Here is a 25,163-nt window from a genome sequence, read left to right as displayed (position 1 = left end):
TCATTGTCTTCTTAAAAAAGTATAAAATACTGTTTCAGAGTTAGCAGTCAGAGTTGTCTGAAATTGTTTTTCCTTTGATTATCATCTGCAAGCTTTTGTTTACTGCTTTTTAAATGTTATTCTTAATGGTAATGAAAAGAGGAAACTTATTTACAACCAGTATCAAACGATTAGGAATTGACTTCTATATAAATGAAGTTTATTTATTTTTTTTATATAATTTCTTCTGTTTTTCACTAGTGTCGAAAACATTTGAAGAGTCGGCGATTGGTCAGTGCAAAACAGCTTGGTGTGGATAGAATTGTAGATTTTCAATTTGGAAGTGATGAAGCTGCTTATCACTTAATCATTGAGCTCTATGATAGGGTAAGTTAAATTTGGGGAATGAGATGAAGGATAATTGATCATTATATTGTTAATTATTTGTGTAATACTATTGTACTGTAAAACATTGGCTGGGAACATTCTGCCTCTTCCCCTGCAGGCAACTGCAGCTGCAGCCCATCTGAAATTGATTTTTGTATGTGGTCTCAGGTAGTGGTCAATTAAAACTTGTATGATACCCTCTTTTAAAAATTTTTTAAAAACTTTTTTGTTTTGAAATGATTATTGATTCACAGGAAGTTGCAAAGATAGGTCAGTGTCTCTCAGTTGTTACATTTTACATAATTATAGTACAGTATCAAAATCAGGATATCTCCATTCGTACAATGTGTGTATCTAGGTCTGTGCATTTTACCACCTTTGTGGATTCCTGTAACCACCACTGCAGTCAAGATACAGAATTTTCCATTACCACAGAGATGTTCTTGGTGATACCCCTTTATGGTAATCCCCACCCACCCCTCTTCCTCCCACCACCCTACCTCCTGACAACTACCAGTCTGTTCTGTCTATAATTTTGTCATTATATTGGGTCTTCAACAAAGAAGTCAGTTTCAGAAACTTGCTGGAAAGGACATATCAGATACTCTTAAACAGGAGTTGGTAAACTACAGCCTGTGGCTCCTTTTTATAAAGCTTGTGAGCTTAAGAATGGTTTTTATGTTTTAAAAGGGCTCTTAAAAAGAAAGAAAGAAAAGAAGATGCAGCTGAGACCATATGTGGCCACAAATGCTGAAATGTTTACCATCTTGCCTTTTACAGAGTTAGCTTTGTGAAAAAGTTTGCTGGCCCCTGCTCTTATATAATAGACTCAATCGTCTGAGCCAATATTGCTTAGACAAATGCCAAAATGTATCAGGGGACCAAATTAGAATTTATGAGACTTACTTTATAATCTAGAAGCAGATGCTTGTATGAGAATAGAGTGCCAACCTGTGGTCTAAGATGATCAGAATTAATCATATAGGACTAAATGAACTGGAGAGAATCTAATTGTGGTTATTTTTTTTTCAGAATATTGTTGGTATTATTTTTATGATGAGTGTTTTACAGTAGTGTATGATAAAGCCCTTTACCTTTCTCTTGATCTTTAGTAGTTTATAGTTCTGCAAATTGAGGTGATATATTCGCAAATTGAAGTGATATATTTTTTAAATAGTAATTTGCTTTTATTGATCCCTTAGAATTTAGGAACAAATGTCTTTTACTGAGATTTTTTTCACTGTTAATGGCAATGTGTGTATTTATATAGGTTTGATAAGAGTTTGTCCTTCCTTTTACCAAGATACAATTAGGCGAATTCATTGTGCAACTAAAGTCAAATTTGGGGTGTCGTAGTTGAGAATAAGTCTCATTTCAGTAGGATGACAAGCTCATCATTAAGGAACAAAGGTTATATTTTATATGCAGAAGCAGTGTCCGCAAAGCCCTCCTGAGAAACTGGTTTTGTACCTATTTTGTGGCATGTAAGATCCTACCCTATTTGTAGTGACGAAGGTCACATCTGTAGGTTTGAGTAGTTTTAAAGAGGAATTTACCTACATTTATAGGTATTCCACAGACACAGTGAGTAGTGGGGTTTTTTTTGTTTCTTTGTTTTGGTTTGGCTTCATAGCTTTGAATTAGAAGCAAATACTAATTTTTAAATCTCTGAGATAACAAATGTTTGAAAATAAAATCCCAAATTTCTTATGAATTCTCCAGGCAGCAGTAATTATTATGGCTTTAGTAATTGGTTCATACTTTGTGGCTCTAGATTTGCTGACTATAAGGAGATTTACATATGTTAATTAACGTTTCTTGCTGTACCCGTAAATAAATCAGGCCAAGATGCAATGAGAGTAGCTTATGTGTGTGTGTATTTGTCATCAATAATTTTAGATGTTCTGATCATGAGAGGGGACTGTAAAAAAAAATGATATCCAAAATTTGAAGAGACAAAAAGGACAAAATGTCATTTTAGTATCCTCCTGAGTGCTGTCTAGCAGGCACTCCTGGGGATTATTTTTTTTCTTTGAGGATGTGTATCTTTGATTTGCTATTTACTATTGATAAGGTTTTTTTAACAACTCTATAAAGGTAGATTTTAACTTGTAGAAAACTGATAGCAATACAAATAATTCTTGCCTAATAACAATGAAAATAATTGCATCTAGTAGAGATTCAAATGTATCTGTCCAGAGAAAAGATATCCCCAAATGTTGGTCTTATCTTACTACCTTGAATTGGCAATCTTACACAATCACTCTCTGAGTCATTCTAAATATTTCACTTATTTCATTTCTCTTACAACCAGTTTTACCATCTAGATGGTTTTCTTATTAGTTAAATAACTTTTTTACAGTTACAAAAATAGTATATTGTCTTGGGTCAACCATTGTTCCTAGTGAAATCAATGTCAGCTCTTTTGAAGGTAATCTGGCCTTTTTATCTGGATGCTGTAAAATTTTTTCTCTTCTTGTTTAGTTTTCAGTTTTGCTGTGGTGTACCTAGTTGAGTTTTTATTTGAAATTATCTTTTGGGGGTTCATAGTACTTCTAAAACTAAGTTGATTTTTTTCATCAGTTTTGGGAAGTTCAGCCATATTTTCTTTCACCTGTCTTCCAGTTCACTAATTTTATTGGTATCAGACAAGAATCATTTGGAGTCATTTGGAATTGCTTTGAGTATCTGCTTTTATTGTCTGTTGTTTCTTTTGATTTTAATTACATTGTCTTAATCTCCTCACATGTCTAGTTATTGTATTGTGTGCCAGGCATTGAGTAGGAAAAACAGTAGTTAATATTGTGAGATCTGGAATGATGTTATCTTCCTCTAGAGGAGATAATTGCTTTTGACAAGTGGCTAATGGCACAAATAATCCCAGATTGCCTCACTCCAGTCAAAAATTGAATTGATTATAAGCTGGGCCTGGAAAAGCTGGTATATTTCCAATTCATCTTATCCCCTGAGATGCAGCCTTTATGACTCACTATTCAGAGCTGGACTTATAGGATATCCCTCCCTCACCAACTCATCTTTCAGTTGGACGCTGAACTCCAGTTTTTATTCCCCTTAGTTGTCCTGTAAGTCTATCAAAATTTATGCTCAGCTTCTCAGCCTATCAGCTGCTTCTTAACAGTTAGACAAATGATCCTAAGGGAAAATCAGCCCCAAGCTTGGGACTTACCTTTCTGAGTTTTCTTCTCCTAGGATTCGGTCCTGTAAATGTTTACTGTCTTGCTTACATTTTTTATTTCTTAAAAGACAAGCTTTGTGTATTTTGTCCAGTTTTTCTGTTTCTCAGTAGGACAGTGGTTGGAATTATCTAGACTACCGTTTAAATTAAACATGTTTATACAAGTAGTACATGAATACATTTTCGGTATATAGAGAAGTACATAGAATTAAAGTGGAGGGTCTTACCACTCCTAGCCCAAATCATTTCCTCATCCCAGGGTAACCACTGTTATGTTTGGTGTCCTATTTATGGGCTCTTTCCCTCTCCCCACCACCATAAGAAAAAAACTTTTTTTTTTTTTCCATTTGGAGGGGAGAAAAATCTCTAGAATGTAACTAATTGCAGGCATGTTTAGGTTTTGGTCACTCTAAGTTTAATCATATACCAGGTATGGGCCTTTGCATTTTTTTTTTTTCTTTTTCAGTTTTTTGTGGGTTTTTTTAAGTTTTATTTATTTGAGAGCGTGCGCAGGCAGGAGTTGGGCTGAAGGAGGGGAGGGGCAGAGGGACAGAAAATCCCAAGTAGACTCCCCGCTGAGCCAGAGCCAGCCAGCCACAGTGGTCAGTGTCATGACCCTGAGAGCAAGACCTGAGCTGAAATCAAGAGTTGGACGCTTAAGCTGAGCCACCCAGGCGCCCCTTTTCTTTTTCAATTTAATTTAGACCTTGATGATACATAAAAATTCTTTCCATATGATGACTTTATGTAATCTCTCCTATAATTTTAAAAAATCTAAACAACGTTTTTATTTTGTAATAAGTTTAGATTTATAGAAAAGTTGCAAAGATAATACAGAAAGTTCTTGTATGCCCTTCATTTAGTTTCTCTTAACATCTTAACATAATCACAGACCATGTGTCAAAATCAAGAAATTAACATTGACACATCACTGTTAATTAAACTGCAAATTCTTTTCAGATTTCACCAATTTTTCAAGTACATGTCCTTTTCTGTTCTGTTATTCAATCCAGGATACCCCATTGCATTTAGGGCCTTTATATTTTGAAGGGTTTGAGCAGTTGGCATGCATACTGCTAGGTTTCAGAGGTCCAGTTACTGATGAGTTGGAAATAGAAAATAAGGATTTTGTACATGGAAGTATGTGCTTGGGAGTTTTCAGTAGTCACTGTGATATCTAAGAGAGATAGGCTGGTTGATGCTTACAGTAGATCTTGAAGATAGTTCTTTCCTTTCTCTATACCAGGGTTTGATTTCCCAGCCTTCATGTCTGGAATCTCAAATTCATTTAAGAAAGTCAGTTTATTAATTTATAATAAAGTTCTAGTAAGAAAGACTCTGGAGAAAGTAAGATCAGAAAGTAGTTTGTTGAGTATATCAGAGTCAAGCACAATATTTCCCAAAGTATGTTTCTTAGATACCACTTTCCATAGCTAATAGTTGTACCTAGAAATATGGGTTCCATAGCCATTAAAGTTTGAGGACCTTTGAGAATAAAGTAAGGTAAATTTTTGTTAAACTCTAGTACTTATCAGTGCCTTTAATATAATAATGTGATGTGTATATCCCCTAGAGAAGGATTTGTTATTTAGAATTTCCAACTAATTTGATCACAAAATTCTTTTTTTATGAAGGTAGGGGGGACCATTTTACAGAAGAGTTTTGGGAAACCTTGATTTAAGGAAAAAACACTTCCAGGACAGTTTCCCCCCTCTTTTTTATTGAAAAGATTATGTAACAATATTAAAATTTAAAAAGTCTTTTTGGGGCGCCTGGGTGGCACAGCGGTTGGGCGTCTGCCTTCGGCTCAGGGCGTGATCCCGGCGTTATGGGGTCGAGCCCCACATCAGGCTCCTCCGCTGTGAGCCTGCTTCTTCCTCTCCCACTCCGCCTGCTTGGGTTCCCTCTCTCGCTGGCTGTCTCTCTCTCTGTCGAATAAATAAATAAAATCTTTAAAAAATAAAAATAAAAAAAATAAATAAAAAGTCTTTTTAATCTTAACTTTTTAATATTTTTCATTTTCCCATATATTTGCTTTCCACTTTGTAGGATACGGAATTTGGGTCTTACTATTTTTTACTTAAGATTATAAACATTCTCCTACTTTTTCAAGACGTAGCTTTCATAAATTAACAGCTTTTGAATAGTTCATTATGTTGATATATCATAATCAGCAATTTCTCTAATTTTTACCTTTAGGTTGTTGCCATTTTTTTCTATTGCTAATAAACTTCAGTGAATATCTTTAAGCACGTAGCTTTTGGTTTTATTGTGTTATTACATTAGTCTACATTACAAGTGTGGAATTACTTGGGTAGAGGGTATAACTATCTTTATTCATTTTTCCATGTAACTATTGCTATCAAAAGACCAATAGCTCTTCACTTAGCTCTGAAATATCTGTTCTCAATTGTTCTGAATAAGCCACAGTATTTGTAGACCTGCCGCAGGCAAGGGCAGCAGTTAATTCAGCTGGTGGTCAGCAAGGTGTTAATTGACTACAGGTTTCCCCTGCTATCCAAAAGTAGAGCCATTCTCATGAAACCTATTATAAGCTGAAACAGTGTAAAGCAAAGAAGCAGTTGCCATCAATTTGTATGGAAAAATTTTTGAGCATTCCCAGACCCAAAAAATAACTTCTGTTAGGCTTTTCTTTTTTTCTTCTTTCTTTTTTTTTAAGACAACTTTTTAAAAAAAAGTTTTACTTATTTATTTGAAAGAGAATGAGAGCATGAGCAGGGAGGAGAGGGAGAAGTAGGCTCCCCGTGAGCAGGGAACCTGATGCAGGGCTTGATCTGAGGACCCTGGGATCATGACCTTTGCCGAAGGCAGATGCTTACTGACTGAGCCACCCAGGTGCCCCGGGCTTTTCTGATACTTTAGGTCATATCTTACTAATAGGTGCACAAAATAAGTAGAGATAAAGCACAGATGCTCACAGACAGTTCAAAGCTATAATGGCTTGATGCTGAGATGCTGAGCGTAGTTCTGGGGAATCGGCAGTGCCACCTTTCACTGCTTGGGGTATGTGCTGACTCTGTAACAGATCACTGCAAAACACATTGGGTGCTTTTTTTGTGTTTTGCCTTTTTTTCATAAAAGTGAAAATCCTTTTCAGATTTCCTTTGGTTAATGAAAACAGGTACTAATGTAGGTCTTTTGTAAGAAGCAGTTTCGAGAACTGGGGGATAACTATTTTGCTTCCATTAGTGACTTCTGTAGAACCATCAGACAATGAATTTAAAGTTGATGTACATTCCTTCATTATGTTTCAAACTTGGGGTCCTTTATTTGCTCATCTTGTTTCACAGTCTGTGCTGTACAAGTGCAAAGAGCAGTGTTTAGATGCGACTTAAATGTTTTTTGTTTGTAACTTCATTTCTGTAGCCCTGATTAAGTTTTTAAGAGACTACATTTTTTTAAATCACTTTTTAAGAAGTTTCAAGAATGATTTGGGAAAAGCAGTAAATTATATTTTCTATTACAGGGGAACATTGTTCTTACAGATTATGAGTACCTAATTTTGAATATCCTGAGATTTCGAACCGATGAGTCAGATGATGTTAAATTTGCTGTTCGTGAGCGCTATCCAGTTGATCATGCTCGAGCTGCTGAGCCTTTGCTTACCTTGGAAAGGTAACATGTTTTGTTTATAAGCTCATTTCATAATGTCTTAGAAGGTAAAATAGGTCATAGGTCAGAATGTGAACTGTCACATAAGAAAATACTTTGTTTACTTGCATACAATAACTGAATTTGGACTGCTTGAACTACATAAATATGCATATAAGCAATTAAGCCCCATTTGCAAGTAGCAAATGTATGTCTTTTTAATCTAAGTCTGGTGTTCAGATGTTTATGATTTCTTGGTAAAGGGAGGGGACCTACTAGCTATTCTGTGAGAAGACCGATATCTATCTTGGGCAGAGTGCAAATGGAAATGGTTTAGCTAAGAAAAGGGAGTACTGTGGGATAAGGTGCTGATTGTAATTGTACTCTTCTGGCTGAAAGGTTTTGCTGGCTAATAGCTATAGCAGAGGTTCTGAAAGTGTAGCATGCATCACATTCACCGGGAGGGCTTAGTAAAACATAGATTGCTGCCCCTGCTTCCAGTGCCTGATTCAGTGGATCTGGGATAGGCCCCAGGAATTTACATTTCTTTTTCTTTTAAGATTTTATTTATTTATTTGACACACAGAGAGAGAGAGAGACAGTGAGAGAGGGAACACAAGCAGGGGGAGTGGGAGAGGGCGAGGCAGGCTTCCTGCTGAGTAGGGAGCCTGATGTGGGGCTTGATCCCAGGACCCTGGGAACAGGACCTGAGCTGAAGGCAGACATTTAACGACTGAGCCACCCAGGTGCCCCAGGAATTTACATTTCTAGCAAGTTCTCAGGTTATGTTGATGCTGCTGATCTGGGGACCAGAGTGGCCCACAGCATCATTAAGAGTTCTTATTAAATGCATAATTAGGTAAAGCCATTCCAGGTATTAAGATATATCACCAGGTTTTACAAACATTTACCTGTTACATAAAAACATCACTTTCCTGTCATGTATGAGCACATTGACAATAAACAATATGACTTAGTTGAGAAAGTATTGATTTTTCATAGAAAATTTGGTTTCAGGTCCCAGTCTGCTGCTCAGGAACCTACTATCCTTGGATAAATTACTTTTACAGTCATTTTCTTAACCTGCCAAGTGAACTAACTCCTCTTGTACTTTAGAGTACAGTGATGACCAGGCAGTGCGATGTATATGAAAGTATTGTGAATGTGAATAGTGCTGTAAGGGTTGTTAAATATAAGATAGTAAGAGGTGTGTCAACTTTGTTTTCATAGATTGACTGAAGTAATAGCCAGTGCACCTAAGGGTGAACTACTGAAGAGAGTTCTGAACCCATTACTTCGTGAGTAATCCTAAATAGAGCAGTGACGTGTTTGTAAGAAAATAAAGTTTTCAGGACTGTCTTACGAAATTAGAAGGCATTAAAAAGTTACTTCTGCAACTTTCCAACTGTTAGTGTAGCAGACATAGAATTTGTAAGTTTGGGTTTTTTATTAATTTACTCTGTTAACATGGTGTATTGCATTAACCAGTTTTTGGATATTAAAACAATCTTTCATTCCTGATTTGTGTCCTTTATACTTGGATCGATTCCATTAAATTTCTATAATTTATGCACTGACTTCTATAATTGTATTATAGTCTCAAATTTTTATAAGTACTTGAGTTGTTATTTCTATTAGCATTTCAAAATAAGTAAATTAAAAAAATAAAAAAAACTTAAAAAGCAGAACAAGTAAATTGTTATTTTCACTGGCTACTATTATTGAGGAGATATTTATATTGGGATATAAATTTTGGATTATATTTTGAATGTTAAATTTTATAAGAAAATACTAAAAATGTTACCCTCTGCTCTTGTAGCCTATGGACCAGCTCTCATTGAACACTGTCTTATAGAAAATGGATTCTCTGGCAATGTCAAAGTGGATGAAAAATTTGAAAGCAAAGGTATGCCTGCATGCTACAAGATTTGTCCATTTTCATGTATTTCCTTTTTTAAAAACTATGAAAATTAATTCTGGGAAAATAATAAAAGTGAGCAGGTAGCTGTAAACTTAAAAACATTTGACCTACGAATGTTCTATCCATATGGTATTCCTGGCTTCCTACTCTAATGTGGCACTTTTACCTTTTTTTTTTTTTTTTCTCTTTTTAAGATTTTATTTATTTTAGAGAGAAAGCACGGACGGGGGAGGGGCAGTGGGAGAAGTAGGCCCCCCGCTGAGCAGGGAGCCCAATGCAGGGCTCAGTCCCAGGACCCTGGGATCATGACCTGAGCCGAAAGGAGATGTTTAACTGACTGAGCCACCGAGGCTTCCCACTTTTATCCTTTTTAAAGATTTTATTTTTTTGGGACAGAGCGAGAGAGAGCACAAGCCGGGAGCAGGGGGTGCAGAGGCAGAAGCAGACTACCCGCTGAGCAGGGAGCCTGAGGCTTGATCCCAGGACCCCGGGATCATGACGTGAGCTGGAGGTGGATGCTCAATCGACTGAGCCACCCAGGCACCCCTCTAATGTGGCACTTTGTTACCTTTCAACTTTAGAATATTTTCTCTTCCTCGCCCTAAATATTTGAAATGGTTACCAAACTTGATCATCTCTGGTACAGGCTTGAAGGAGTTGAATTATTCACCTTCTGACCAGGAAGTTGGAGTGCTTTTAGAAATAACATTATTCAGGGCGCCTGCGTGGCTCAGTCGTTAAGCGTCTGCCTTCGGCTCAGGGCGTGATCCCGGCGTTCTGGGATTGAGCCCCACGTCAGGCTCTTCTGCTGGGAGCCTGCTTCTTCCTCTCCCACTCCCCCTGCTTGTGTTCCCTCTCTTGCTGGCTGTCTCTCTCTCTGTGTCAAATAAATAAATAAAATCTTTAAAAAAAAGAAAGAAAGAAAGAAATAACATTATTCATGCATTTTAATTTTGTAAGAACTGTAATGTAGCTATATGATGAATGAGGCTTTTGTAATTACTTAAGGGAACCTAACTAAATTGCCAGATTAGGGTAATAAAAATTAGAGGAAATGTAAGAGAAATGGAAGACTTGGTCTTTGACAAATTTATCTGCAGATGCTCATGGGATCATATATAATTTAAGGTTTAGGGATAGTAATTTTTATGCTGTAAATGATTTTATGTTTAAAAATGCAAGTTAAATTTTCAGTGAATGATTTAGTATTTAAAATACTAATTCAATGTAGTCCTGATCAAAATGCCAACAGGTGGTATTGTTTTTGCAATTGTAGTGTTTTGTTTCAAATCTGATATTCTCGTGGAATAAAAGCATGTGAGAATATTCAGGAAAACTGGAAAATAATAGTAATGATGGAGAATAACCGTTTCATAGATTAAAATACATTAAGAACCTAACTAAGTTTTTGAAGAAATACAAAACAAAGAATTCAGAAACAGGCCCAAAAATATATGGGAATTTAGTATTTGAACAAAATACCTTTAAGATCATGAGGGGAAAAATGATTCAGTAAAAAGGTATTGGAATCACAGGCTGGCCAAAACACATCCTTAATTACATGTGCTGATTACAAACATGAAATAACTATATCTACTTTTCTTGAACATTTTTTATTATTTCACGAGCACTTTTGTTTTCTACGTGGTTGTTTAATAGTTGTTAATTGGCACTTGATTGGGATTCCTTTTTTTCCATTTTTCTTCTGTTAGATATTGAAAAAGTACTTGTTTGTCTGAAGGAAGCTGAAGACTATATGAAAACAACATCCAACTTCAGTGGAAAGGTAGCACCACATAGACTTATTGTATATTGTTGTGGTTTTATTTATTTAGATTTTCAGAATTTACATTAAGGATCAGTACATGTAAGTTTTTCTTGTAATTTGGAAATTCAGTATCTGTAATATGCTTACTCGAGGGTTTTTTGTTTTTTTTTAAATTGCTGTTGGGTTTATAATTTTTCTTCTGTTTCTTTTATAGAAAGTATTGGGTCAAGTCATTATTGGTACACCAGGAAAGTTGAGGGATTGAAAATATATCCTCTTAGGTTGATTTTTATTTTTATTATTTTTTTAAATTTTTATTTATTTATTTATTTTTATTTTTATTTTTTAAAAGATTTTATTCATTTATTCGACAGAGATAGAGACAGCCAGCGAGAGAGGGAACACAAGCAGGGGGAGTGGGAGAGGAAGAAGCAGGCTCATAGCGGAAGAGCCTAATGTGGGGCTCGATCCCATAACGCCGGGATCACGCCCTGAGCCAAAGGCAGATGCTTAACCGCTGTGCCACCCAGGCACTCCCTCTTAGGTTGATTTTTAGATAGGGAAGCATATGTTAATTTATCGGCACTTTTTAAAAAATTGGTGATTTACATCAATTTTTTATATTTAAAAAAAAATTTTTAAATTTCAATTCAATTAGCCAACATATAGAACATCATTAATTTCAGATGTAGAGTTCAGTAATTCATCAGTTGCGTATAACACCCTGTGCTCATCACGCCCGGTGCCCTTCTTAAAACCTGTCATCCTTATTCCCCGCCTCCCCCGCCGCCGCAACCCTTTTCTTTTCCATAGTTAAGTCTCTCCTGGTTTGTCTCCCTCTCTGATTGCTACCCATTCCATTAAATTTCTCTAATAGATAAACATCCTCTGAATTATCTCATACCTTCTTTTTCTTCCCTGTTCAAAGTATAACTTCATAACAGAAGTTTAGAAAAAGTTCTGATTAATTATACCTCAATTCAGTGCAAATATACCTGCCCAGTTTTTTAAATGAATTAAAATTTCCTACCAACAAAGTGAATCTAAGACTTTTTCTGCTGGAAGTAAAGTGCTTTTGGTTATTTTAAGTTGCAAAACATCTAAAAATGGAAAGAAAAAACATAGTGCACATGTATAAGCCCACCAGTTTATTAAATCACTAGTTTTCATTTTCTTCCTTATTTTTTCTTGTCCATATGAAAAGAAGTATTATTTAATAATACTTAGCCTAGAAACATCATTTAAGAATTGATACAATCAATACACAAATGCAGCAGATTATTTAAAACTGGAATGATTTTATAAGTTAAATTAATAAAATGTGTATCAGTCGTGGAAAGTAAATCTTTGTTAACTATGAAGAAAAAGAGTTTTAATATTGGATTTTTGTAGGGGTACATCATTCAGAAAAGAGAAATAAAACCAAGCTTGGAAGTAGATAAACCGACTGAAGACATATTCACGTAAGCATGTAGGCATGAGTCAGTTTGCTTTGGATGTTTATGAATGTTCTTGAATGATATAATAAATATGTTTTGCAGGTATGAGGAATTTCATCCTTTCTTGTTTTCTCAACATTCACAATGTCCCTATATAGAATTTGAATCATTTGACAAGGTGGGTTTTCCAGTTGTTTTTTTTTTGACCAGTTAGCACAATATGAGTTATTAAATTAATACCAGCTTGCTTTGATTGATAAATTGAAAATATTTTTGGTTTACAATCACTGTGAATCTGGGCATTAAAGATCCATGCAGTCACAAATAAAAACTATTGAAAATTTTTGTTGCCATTTTATTTCAAGATGAAGGACCAAAGATTTTAACTTAATTTGATTCTGTTTAGCTATATGATACATTTTACTGGGAATCTGTCCAGGTTCTTTGAGTAGTGTTCTAAAACAAAATGGACTCTCAAATTCTATGTATGTAAGTCGAAGTAGAGACCATGTTTTTTTTTAAACTAGTTACTGTCTTTTTTTTTTTTTTTAACAAGGCTGTGGATGAATTTTATTCCAAGATAGAAGGTCAGAAAATAGATTTAAAAGCTTTACAACAGGTATGGTATTGCTAAAAACATTTATATTAAGCCAACTAGCCTTAATGTGGTTTGCTGTGTAGATGATGCTTTCATAATAGGAATGGGCAGCCTTTCAGAAGCAGTATGGGAATGCCCTGATCCCTTGGTTTCTTGATCCCTTGGGAGGTCTCATTGTTGAAAAGCATTCCCTTATGTGTTCCATCTCTATATCAGATATTTTCCACAATGGAAAGTACAGTGGGAAGGTGAGGACTGTTATTTATTCCCTAGGATAATTTGTGTTATTACAGCAACCCAAAGCTTCTCAAACTTTGCTGTTAAGGGAATACTGTTCCAAGGAGATTTTTAAGTAGGCCAAAAAATGGGAAATGTCCTTTCTCTACAAATAATCATATTTGTTTATCGTTAAACTGTTTTTTTCTAAATGGACTTTCCAACTCCACAGGAAAGTTTAATATGCTCTGTTTCCCCAGCATATTTGACCATATTTTTAGAGCATTGAGCAGAAGAGCTTCAGAAATTAGCCACACTCACTCTTGATTCGAAGGGGTTTGATTTTTCAAAAATATTAATAGGTACAGTCTTGAAATATGTGTGCAAAAATTTGAAATTATGTGAATCCCTGTACCCTCCTCCCCATGTAAAAAATTAACAGCACAATTTCAAAGCAGGTGGGTTGAATGAATTCAGTAGTTTGACTGCCACATGGTGGCAGCACAGAAACTAGTAAACAGATATTTCATGGAAACGTTGAATGGCATGTTTTTATGTGCATTGAATATCCATGAGATATTTTAGTGATCACTGTGCTCTTTTAATAGTCACCGTTCTTTTTTTTTTTTAAGATTTTATTTACCAGAGAGAGAGTGAGAGGGCACAAGCAGGGGGAGGGCAGAGGGAGAGGGATTAGGAGAAGCAAACTGCCTGCTGAGCAGGGGGCCCAAAGCGGGACTCCCATCACAGGACCCTGGGATCGTGACCTGAGCTGAAAGAAGATACTTAATGGACTGAGCCATCCAGTCGTCCCCTTTAAAAAAATTTTTTTTTTATCTGTAGTCACCTTTCTTACAATTCCGATTTTTAAAATATTACATCCAGCAATCAAACATTCATCAAGTGGTGATGCTATCACTACTGTTAGAAAATTTGCTCCAAATCAGGACGTCTGGGTGGCTCAGTCAGCTAAGCGTCTGCCTTCGGCTCAGGTCATGATCCCAAGGTTCTGGGATCAAGTTCCACATCGGGCTCCTTGCTCAGCAGGGAGCCTGCTTCTCCCTCTGCCCCCCCCCCCAAACGTGCTCTCTCTGGCAAATAAAATGAAATAAAAAAAAGAAAAGAAAAAGTTTGCTCCAAAGCAGTAACTTGAAATGTAAATGATGTATGATAAAACACTATAGAGAAGGTAAATTAACTACCCTGAGTCTTTGTGGTGTTACTTTAGGAAAAAGAGTACCCTGTAGAAATGATGGTGAGAAAACTAAAAGCAATAAAATAAAAAGAAACTATTTTGGTGATTTATGTTCTTTAAGAATGTATTTCCCCAAAACTGATAGGAAGACAGTGTCTTGAATTCTGCTTTCTTGAATAATGCAAGGGCATTAGGGGCATATATTAGACACAGTGTAACCTGTAATCAAAATACCTTCCTATATAGGGAATGGGAGGTAGGTAGTCGGGAGAGGTAATTTGAGAGCATGAAACACTTTGGGGTAGGATAGACCTGGGAGGTAGACTATGGGAATCTTAGCAAGGTGACACAATTGAGGGGGCTAAAGTGGAGGTGGGAGAGTGTTTCAGGACGTAAGAGAGAAAAAGTGCAAGAGGCATGAGAAATCTAATTTTTAAAAAAATCTGTTTTGTCTACAAAAGGAAAAACAAGCATTGAAGAAATTAGATAACGTCCGAAAGGATCATGAAAACCGATTAGAAGCTCTTCAGCAGGCTCAGGTATATGTTTAGCTTTTTCAGGTTTCAAAAATGGTAACTTTAAATGTAAAACCGTGTCTTAACTAAGTGGAATTAAAAACTGAAAAAAATCGTAACTTTAACTGGCATTATAGTAAACATTTTTGTTTATTTCTTAAGGAAATAGACAAACTTAAAGGAGAGCTCATAGAAATGAACCTACAGATAGTTGACAGAGCCATTCAAGTTGTTCGAAGTGCTTTAGCCAACCAGATAGATTGGACAGAAATCGGGTTGATTGTGAAAGAAGCCCAAGCTCAAGGAGACCCTGTTGCAAATGCAATTAAAGAATTAAAGCTACAAACAAATCATGTTACAATGCTACTAAGGTGAGTTTGATTCTTAGCTAAGCAGTTCATGCTTGTTTTTATTTTGCTGTTTCATTTAAAAAATTTTCCCTTTTATTTGGAAATTTATTCTCAAAGATACAGGCAAAAACAATTTACATTAAGATAACGCAGCTATTTAATTTCCAAAAAGATTTTATTTAGAGAGCAAGAGTGTGCAAGCGTGTGCCTGAGTGCATGTGGGGGGAAGGAGAGAGCGAGAGTCCGAAGCAACCTCCACGCTCGGCTCTATCTCCCAACCCTGAGATTACGACCCGAGCCAAAACCAAGAGTTAGATAGACACTTAACCGACTGTGCCACCCAGGTGCCCCCCCCAAAAGCACCTATTTAAATATTGTAAACAGTTTATAATGTCATTGAGGGAAAAAATTGAAAAAGAACTGATGTTATTGACATTAGTGAAATACTATTGAATATTTTTAATAGAAATCCGTACTTGTTATCAGAGGAGGAAGATGACGATGTTGATGGTGACCTCAGTGTTGAAAAAAATGAAACCGAAGCACCAAAAGGAAGAAAGAAAAAGCAAAAGAATAAACAGTTGCAGAAGCCTCAGAAAAATAGGCCATTACTTGTTGATGTTGATCTCAGCTTGTCAGCATATGCCAATGCCAAAAAGTAAGTGTTAAATTTAAGTATGAATTGTAGGTAAAATATTATGTGCAATAAATCAGTTAGGATATTAAGGATAATATATGTACATACGTATGTATGTGCTTTTGGGTGAAAACACTTTTAAACCTCATTTTGTGTATTATACAACTTTCTTTTCATAGAGAACGTATAAAACAAAGTTGCATAACGCACAAAACTTGTTCTGTATGATTTGAGAATCTAAAATTAGATAAAACGTAAATAGAAAGCTAAAGAATAAAGATTTTACTTAAAATTAAGAGAAATACATTTTTCTAGATACTACGATCACAAGCGGTATGCTGCTAAGAAAACACAAAAGACTGTTGAAGCTGCTGAAAAGGTACTTAATATTTCTTAGAGTGAATGTGAATTGTTTTTAACTTAATGGCCTTAATTATTTCTAATGTTTAAATGCGGTTTCTAATTCAGAAATATCTTTCAAATTTAATTTTGCTTTAAATATGTGTATTTCCGGTATTTATTTTCTTCCCCAAACCTCCTTCCCAGCCTTCCCTGTCTCAGTAAATAGTGCCTTCTTTTATCCCTTTACTTGGGTTAAAAATGTTGGACTCATCCTAGACCCTTTGCTCGTAAACCATATCCATTCCCTCATCAGCATATCCTTGTAGCTTTTCCTATAGGGTGTAACCCGAATCTGGCCACCACTCATTAGTCTGGGCCCCCATCATCTCTGTTCACATGGACTGTAACAGTAGCCTCTTCCTGGGTCTCCTTCTACCCTTTTCCCCTGCAGTCTGTTCTTCACACAGCAGCCATAGTGATCCTTTTAAATAAAAAAGAAGTTATTTCTCTCTGTTCAAAATCTGGTTGCTTCCCATCTTACTTCATAGGCGCCTGGGTGGCGCGGTCTGTTAAGTGTCGGACTCTTGGTTTTGGCTCAGGTCATGGTATCAGGGTCGTGAGATTGAACTCCGTGTTGGGCTCCGTACTCAGCCTGGAGTCTGCTTGGGTTTCTCTCTCCCTCTCCTTCTGCTCTACCACCCTGCCCCTTCCCCTCTCTCTCAAATTAATAAATTTTAAAAAAACAACAACAAAACCAAAATAGTTCAAAGCCCTTCTCCTGCCCTGTATGGCCCTACATGATGTGTTCCCCTCCCGTCTAATCACCTGGACTCCTCTTGCTACACTCTTTCCAGCTACCCTGGGATCTTAGCTGTTCCTGCAGCAGTGACCCATGCTTCCTTCTCAGGGCGTTTGTGCTTGCTGCTCTTTCTATTAAGAATGTTCTTCCCTCAACATTTCCATGGTTTGATTCCTCCATGCTTTGGCATGGATACTAAAATGAGACTTTATCAGAGAGCCAGCCCTATCTTAACCACTCTTACTGAAAATAGTGCTACCCTCAATCCCTCCCTCTTTGCTTTATTTTTTTTCTTAAAAAACACCCCTCCCAACATATGTTTATCTGTCTTCCCTCATTCCTCTAGAATGTAGATTGTATGAAAGTAGAATCTTTTTTTTGTTCATTGCTTTGTCCCAGCCCCTAGAATATTGCCTGGAACATGGTAACATTAATATCTGTTAGGTGAGTGGCCTTCATGACTTGGCCCTCTATCTGCCTCTTCAACCTCATTTCTTGACATCTTAACTTGTGATGACTACTTTCTGGTCAAGCTGGCCTTTTCTTTTGCTTACAGTGCTCTTCCTATTTTTGCCTTGATAATTCTATTAACTGTTCAGGCTTCACCCCAAATCCTATTTCCTAAGAAATATCTTCTTTGACCATAGCAGTTATAAATTAGGTTCCCTTGTTATACTCTCACGGCATCCTTAGAAGCACTTAACATACGGTTATTTGAATAATTATGTGTTTCATATTCGTATCTTCTCCTAGACCCCCTGGTGGGGTGGGGGTGAGAACTTTGTCTTGTTCGCTTGTGTGTCTCAGCAGTATCTGATAAACAAATGATACTTTTTGTAATTTGTAGGTCTTGAGCAAATATTTGTATGCAGCAAATCTTTGACTTAAATTTTAATATTTAAGGCAGAAATCTTTTCTTCATTACTTTCGTGTGGGTATGGGGAGGTGTGTAGATAGCGTCATTTTGAGACATTTAAAAATGATTTCTTGCTCTATCGTTTACTTGGTGTTATTTTTAATTTATTATTATTATTTATTTATTTATTTTTGCAAGAGAGAGAGAATACATATGCTCCTGAGCACATGGCGGGTGGGGGGAAGAGGGACAGAGAGAGTGGGAGAGAGAATCAAGCAAGCTCCATGCTCAGTGCCGAGCCCGGTGCGGGGCTTGATCTCACCACCCTGAGATCATGACCTAAACCAAAATCAAGAGTCAGATCTTAACCAACTGAGCCACCTAGGCACCCCTTACTTGCTATTATTTAAATATGTCCTTAACAAATTATTTAAAAACTCTCTTCTTATAAATAGGCATTTAAGTCAGCAGAAAAGAAAACAAAGCAAACCTTAAAAGAAGTCCAAACAGTTACCTCTATTCAGAAAGCAAGAAAAGTATATTGGTAAGTGTTCTACCTTTTTTTTTTTTTTTTAAAGATTTTATTTGTTGATTTGACAGAGATAGAGACAGCCAGCGAGAGAGGGAACACAAGCAGGGGGAGCGGGAGAGGAAGAAGCAGACTCCCAGTGGAGGAGCCTGATGTGGGGCTCGATCCCAGGACTCTGGGATCACGCCCTGAGCCGGAGGCAGACGCTTAACGACTGAGCCACCTAGGCGCCCCAGTGTTCTACCTTTTAAAAATACAGTTTTTTGTTTTTATTAAAATTATACATGCGCATTGTTTAGAAAAATCAAGAAGTTCAACAAAGCTTGTTGCAAAAACCAGTAGCCCTGCTATAGAAACCATTTTTAGTTTTTTTTAGCTGATTACTTTTGGTATATCCCTCCCTTTCTCTTAGTAATATGCTGAAACTGCTGCTTCTTAATTTTTCTGTTTTATACTGTTAATGACTTCCCACTGTGTAAGATGAAGATTTTGTTCTTTCCACTTGTGCTCCATTACACACAGATACACCATTCAGCCTCCCAGTAAAGGTATAGCATAATTTGCCACGGTTGATATTCAGCATTAATATTATATTAATATTTTAATTGTAGTCACAGCTGAGTCATATAACATTATGTTTCTTTTCCTTCCTTGCTCAGCTTTTTGCCTTCCCTGAAGATAGTAATTGTCATTTCATTTACCTTCCCCTTCCGGGTGTGTTCAGACACATTGGGATTCGATCAGTATCATCTTGCAGAAGTCTCTCCTGAGCTTTTTGACCTACTGTGTTCTACATCAGTTACTCTTAACATCTTAATTTTTTTCTTTTATTCTTATCCTGGAAATTCTCTTCACCCCTCTCTGTGTTGGATTCTCTGTCCTGGATCTCATACTTCCTTTTTCTTGGTTGATGGAATATGCTGTAGAGGCTGCATGAGAAGGGGTGTATAAGATAGAAAGTTTTTGAGGTCCTCAGTATATTAAAAAATCATTTTTGCCCTTACACCTAATTGTGTGGCTGGGTAAAGAACTCTGGTTTGGAAATGTTTTCTTCAGACTTTTAAAGTCATTGTTCATTGTGTTAACTTTCAGATTTGATCTTCAAAAGTCTGATGTTATTTTGATAGTTAATACTTTATTGAAAATTTGTTTTTGCCTTTCTGTAAACTTGTAGATCTTTTTTCTCTCAGTTTTTCAAAATTTCACAGTGATGTAAGTTGGTGAAGATGTTTTAATCTATTATGCTGGATACTTTGTGAGTCTTTTTAATTTAGAAACTTTCAGTTCTGAGAAATTTTCTTGAAATATTTCTTAGCACTCTGGATTGTGTTTTTCTTTTTGGTTTGTCTTCTTTCTTTTTTTCTTTCCTTCTGGAAGTCTTACTTATTAAATATGGGACCCCTTGGATGGTCCTCCAGTTTTCTTGCATTTTCTGTTTTTCAGCTCTTTATCTTTTTGTTCTCTATTCTGAGAGATTTATCTTTCAGTTCTTCCCCTGAATTTTTAAATGTTTTATTCCTTCCTATCATGTTTTTATTTTAATCTATTTTTGGCTTTTTTTACTTTTTAAAACTTCCTGCTTCACTTTATTTATACTAAGAATAGTATTAATTTTATTTAAAGGTATTCTTTTCTTGCAGGTCTTCTTTAAGGTTTTTTGGTTTGGGGTTTTTGTTTTGTTTCGGGGTTTGTCTTCAGCTTTTGTTAAAGATTTTTGTTAATAGCTGGTAATCCTGAATTGTCTGTTCACATTATTGTCTGCTCATATTTTGTAGTAGAGTATTAAAATGCTCATTAGAAGTTCTCTCTGGGTGGTTGGCCTTATAAAATGATGTATGTGGGCCGTGTTGTGTGGAACTCTCAATTTCTTTAGCTTTTTGACTCTTCAGCTTGTCTCATTTTTCAGGAAAGATTTTTTTCCCCTGCTTGGAAAGTCAAGACCTGGCTGTCGTAATTTTGGAAGCCCCGTGGGAATAGATTGGGGAGGCTTAGTATCCAGTAATTCATACATTTACTTAATTGCCCTATTTTACATACATTATCTGTGCTTACAGCTGTGCCACTTTTCCCCAAATTCAGAGATATTCTTTGTACACTTTTTAGAGAATTAACTTCTGGCCTTTTGTCAGGATGTGGAAGGGGCAGCTTACTACCACGTTCACAGCTGGAAAGATCTAGGGAAGTAACTGCTTCTTGATCAGATTTTTGGCCAGTTTCCCATCTTAGACCCTATTTCTAGCAGTACTTCATACTGCTATTTTAAGCTTTTTATGGGTTATACAATGTAGAGGCTGCATGATTTGTTTCTTGGCTTTTTCCAGTGTCAGCCTCGATTTCAGCTTGAGTCCAATCGCTTGTTGACTGATTTTTCCATTTCTCAAAATCCTGTTGCATTTTTCTTCTCTCTTTCTCCTTTCTTTTCCTCACATCTCTGTTGATGAATAGGATAGACTTGTAATTTTCATTTCCCATAATGTTCTTCTTAGGTATTGGTCTCAAGGTAACATTACCTCAGAAAGCAGATTGGAAAGTGTTCCTTTATTTTTTTTAAGATTTTATTTATTTATTTGAGAGAGTGAGAGAGCGAGAGAACAAACAGTGGGGAGTGGCAGAGAGAGAGAGAGAGAGAGAGACGAAGACTTCCTGCTGAGCAGAGAGCTGGATGTGGGGCTCGATCCCAGGACCTGGACATCATGACCTGAGCCGAAAGCAGATGCTTAACTGACTGAGCCACCCAGGCACCCCTGGGAACTGTTTCTTCATCAGTTGTCCTTGGATGTTTGACAAAAATTCCACCTGTGAAGCTGAGTAGTCTTGAAGTTTTCTTTATGGGAAACTTTTTCACTACAGATTCAAATTCTGTAGTACTACTCAGATTGTCTAATTTTAGTTAGTAGTATTTTCCTAAGACTTTGTCTATTTCTAAAGTTTGGAATGTACTGGCATGAGGTTTTAATATTCCACTTAACTTTTTAACATCCCTGTGGTCTTTAATATCCTTCCCTTTTCATTTATAATAGCTGTCATTGTGCCTTCTCTTTTTCTTGATTAGTCTGACGAGAGGATTTTCAGTTGTATTAATATCTTTGAAGAACCAGTTTTGGGGCGCCTGGGTGGCTCAGTCGTTGAGCATCTGCCTTCAGCTCAGGGCGTGATCCCAAGGTCCTGGGATCAAGCCCCCCATTGGGCTTCCTGCTCCGCCGGGAGCCTGCTTCTTTCGCTCCCACCCCCCCTGCTTGTGTTCCCTCTTTCGCTGGCTGTGTCTCTCTCTGTTAAATAAATAAGATCTTTTAAAAAAAGAAAACAAAAACAAAGCCAGTTTTGACTTGATCTCTATAATATATGTGCTGTCTATTTTATTATTTTCTCTCAGCCTCTTTTCTTTTCTAATATGTATTTCAGGCAGTAAATTTCCCTCTAAGCCTGGCTTTATATCTAAAATGTTTTGCTATATTTTCATTATCTTTCACATGAAAATATGTTCTAATTTACATTGTCATTTCTTCACCCATGTGTTATTTAGAATTATGTTTATTAATTTCCAAACCTGTGGAGCTTTTTTGGTTCTCTTTTTGCCATTGATTTCTTTCTTTCTTTTTTTTTTTTTTTTAAAGATTTATTTATTTATTTATTTGACAGAGATAGAGACAGCGGCTAGAGAGGGAATACAAGCAGGGGGAGCGGGAGAGGAAGAAGCAGGCTTATAGCGGAGGAACCTGATGTGGGGCTTGACCCCATAACGCTGGGATCACGCCCTGAGCCGAAGGCAGACGCTTAACTGCTGTGCCACCCAGGCGCCCCTGATTTCTAACTTTATTTGCATAATGTTCAGAGATGGTATTCTGAATTATCTCAACCCTCTGACATTTGTTATTGAAACTTGCTTTATGGTCCAGCATATTTGTGGTCTACTTTATTTACAAATGTTTCATATGTAGTTGAAAAGAGTGTTCTGTAGTTGTTGAGTGCATTTCTCTAAATATCAGTTAGGGGGGCACCTGGGTGCCTCAGTCGTTAAGCGTCTGCCTTCGGCTCAGGTCATGATCCCAGGGTCCTGGGATCAAGCCCCACATTGGGCTCCCTGCTCTGCTGGGAGCCTGCTTCTTCCTCTCCCACTCCCCCTGCTTGTGTTCCCTCTCTCGCTTTATCTCTGTCAAATAAATAAAATCTTTAAAAATATATATATATCAATTAGGTCACATCCATTAATCATGTTCAAATCTTTGGCATCTTTACTAATTCTTTTTTTAATGATTGTTTTCTCAATTACTGAGAGTTAAGAATCACACAATTGTGCATTTGTTTGTTTCTCCTTTTCTGCTAGTTTTTTGCTTTATATATATATGAGGTGATAAAAATATAGAGCTGTTACCTTTCCAGTGAATTGAGCCTTTTATTAATTGTAATCAAATGTTCTTTTAACTTGTAACTTTTTTTCCCTTCTCTGTGAGATATTAAAATTAAGTCAACTTTATTTTGGTTAGTGTTTCCATCATTATATTTCAACCTTTCTATATCCTTATATTTTAAAGGAGTGTGTATATTATTTTCCAGTCTGACAGTCTGCATTTTATGTGGAGAACTGACTACATTTACATTTAATGCAATTTCTGATATATATGGGTTGAAATCTAACCATTTTACTGTTTGCTTTCTATTTGTCCCATTTGTTCTTTACTCTTTTTTATTGTCTTTTTGCCTCCTTTTAATTTTTTTCCTTTTAGTTATATGCTCCTTTACTAAGATGATTACAAAATACATCCTTATGTTTCTCATTTTCAATCCTTGGGGGTTTATGTCGTTTTAGAAACCTCTTTACCATCAATAGGGCAGCTGTTAAGTAAGTATAGTACATTCGTTCAGCAGTGAAGAAGACTTTTTTTTTAAAGACTATTTTTAAGTAATCTCTACACACAACATGGGGCTCAAACCCACAACTCCGAGATCATGAGTCATATGCTCCACCAATTGAGCCAGCCAGGTGTCCCAAGAAGACATTTTTAAGTGGGGGGGAAAAAAAAGCATTTTCAGAATAGTTTGTGTTGTGTCTAAAAGAAAAGGTTTGGAATAGGCATTTTATTTTAGCTTTTGTATGTATAAAGAAACTCCAGAGGGGGATACACAGAGAGCTAATAGCAATGGGTTCCTTTTTGGTCGTGGTAATAGGAACTGGAAAGGGATGCAGGATCTCTCACTGTACCTTTTTGTTTAATTTTAAAAATTTCTGCATTGTGTATATGTATTAATAAAAAATGAGATTAGAAAACAGGAATAAAATTGGGAGATATAAAGGAGTTTAGTTTAATGCCTGTGCTTAATCTGTCATTTTTCACGAGAAGTTTTATTTTAAACTTCTTGTAGATTGACTTGTATGACTATTGTAGATATGACTTGTAGATTAAGTCATAAGATTATCATCTTGGTAGTCAGGTGTAATATAGGAAATATTTCTGTTCATCTCTATTTTATGTCATTTTCTAAACGTCATACAAATATACACTCTACTTTTTATCATGATGGTATGTATTAATCATGAAAACCCAAATTATTTTGTCTCTAGAGAAAAGTTAAAATTTTATACTTCTAAAGGTAATTTTTACTCTATAAAAAAAGTATAAACAATAGCATATATGTAAACGTTCAGTTGAAGACAGAATGGAAAAACTTTTCTTTCTTACCAGTAGCCCCAAACCTAGCCAGTGCCCTATTAGAAGAAGGCTAAACCTAGGGACCATGTGATGTTTTATGCTTTTCCCTTGTGTAATTCATTATTGTGTTATCCTTGAGTTTAAGAAGGATTTGTATGAGAGCGAGATAAGGAGAGAACATACTTTTTTTTAAAACATAGAATTTGGGGCGCCTGGGTGGCTCAGTCGTTAAGCGTCTGCCTTCGGCTCAGGGCGTGATCCCAGCGTTGTAGGATCGAGCCCTACATCAGGCTCCTCGGCTGGAAGCCGGCTTCTTCCTCTTCCACTCCCCCTGCTTGTGTTCCCTCTCTCACTGGCTGTCTCTGTCTGTCAAATAAATAATAAAAATAATTTTAAAAAATAAACAATTTACTTCTAAAGAATATCCTAAGGCAATTTATATTATAAGATTTCAATAATTTCAATAAAGTTCAGTTTGATGCTTTAAGAAATTATACCATCAATTTGTCTTAACATATGAAGGTAGGATAGCTTCATTGGGTTTTATGTTTGTTTGCAAAAAGGATGTGAATTCAGGTGACTATAAAGGAAAAGAGTGTTAACTTTTTTTCTCTCAATTTGATAGGTTTGAGAAATTTCTGTGGTTCATTAGCTCAGAGAACTATCTAATTATAGGTGGACGAGATCAGCAACAGAACGAAATAATTGTGAAAAGATACTTGACAACAGGTAAGAATAAAATTTTAAAGAATTTTCTCCTAAGTAATTGGATCAGTTATCTCAGTATGAGATATACATTTTCATCTTACACTCCTTTGCTTGAGCGGCTTAATTGGTAGAAAGAGTTTCATCTTGGTGGCTTATGGTTTGTTGAATATGTGCTTTGACACTTAATTCTTATTTTAAGTGAATAGTCATAAAGTAGTAGTGCTGAGCTAATCTGTAGTATTGGACTTTTGATTCTTTGCTACATTAATAAAATAGCTTTCAGGGGCGCCTGGGTAGCGCAGTCGTTAAGCGTCTGCCTTCAGCTCAGGGCGTGATCCCAGCGTTGTAGGATCGAGCCCCACATCAGGCTCCTCCGCTGGGAGCCTGCTTCTTCCTCTCCCACTCCCCCTGCTTGTGTTCCCTCTCTCGCTGGCTGTCTCTATGTCAAATAAATAAATAAATAAAATC

The 25,163-nt window shown here is 36.3% G+C and overlaps 1 protein-coding gene across 1 annotated transcript in view; it reads left to right on the top strand.

Annotated features, from left to right (window-relative positions):
- NEMF (nuclear export mediator factor) overlaps positions 1–25,163 on the top strand; it is a 48,309-nt gene that overhangs the window by 4,279 nt on the left and 18,867 nt on the right. The window contains exons 4-17 of the mRNA XM_008693437.2: positions 241–366; positions 7,050–7,198; positions 8,405–8,472; positions 8,994–9,080; positions 10,808–10,881; positions 12,256–12,326; positions 12,405–12,480; positions 12,859–12,921; positions 14,773–14,850; positions 14,989–15,197; positions 15,643–15,834; positions 16,129–16,192; positions 18,266–18,354; positions 24,613–24,716. Coding sequence (XP_008691659.1) covers positions 241–366; positions 7,050–7,198; positions 8,405–8,472; positions 8,994–9,080; positions 10,808–10,881; positions 12,256–12,326; positions 12,405–12,480; positions 12,859–12,921; positions 14,773–14,850; positions 14,989–15,197; positions 15,643–15,834; positions 16,129–16,192; positions 18,266–18,354; positions 24,613–24,716 — 1,450 coding nt within the window. The remainder of the gene's footprint in view (positions 1–240; positions 367–7,049; positions 7,199–8,404; positions 8,473–8,993; positions 9,081–10,807; positions 10,882–12,255; positions 12,327–12,404; positions 12,481–12,858; positions 12,922–14,772; positions 14,851–14,988; positions 15,198–15,642; positions 15,835–16,128; positions 16,193–18,265; positions 18,355–24,612; positions 24,717–25,163) is intronic.

Source organism: Ursus maritimus, unplaced genomic scaffold (genome assembly GCF_017311325.1).
Source record: "Ursus maritimus isolate PB19 unplaced genomic scaffold, ASM1731132v1 scaffold_36, whole genome shotgun sequence".
Classification (NCBI taxonomy): Eukaryota; Metazoa; Chordata; class Mammalia; order Carnivora; family Ursidae; genus Ursus; species Ursus maritimus.
Note: the sequence above shows the minus strand (reverse complement) of the source record. Positions and strands in the feature narration are given on the sequence as shown.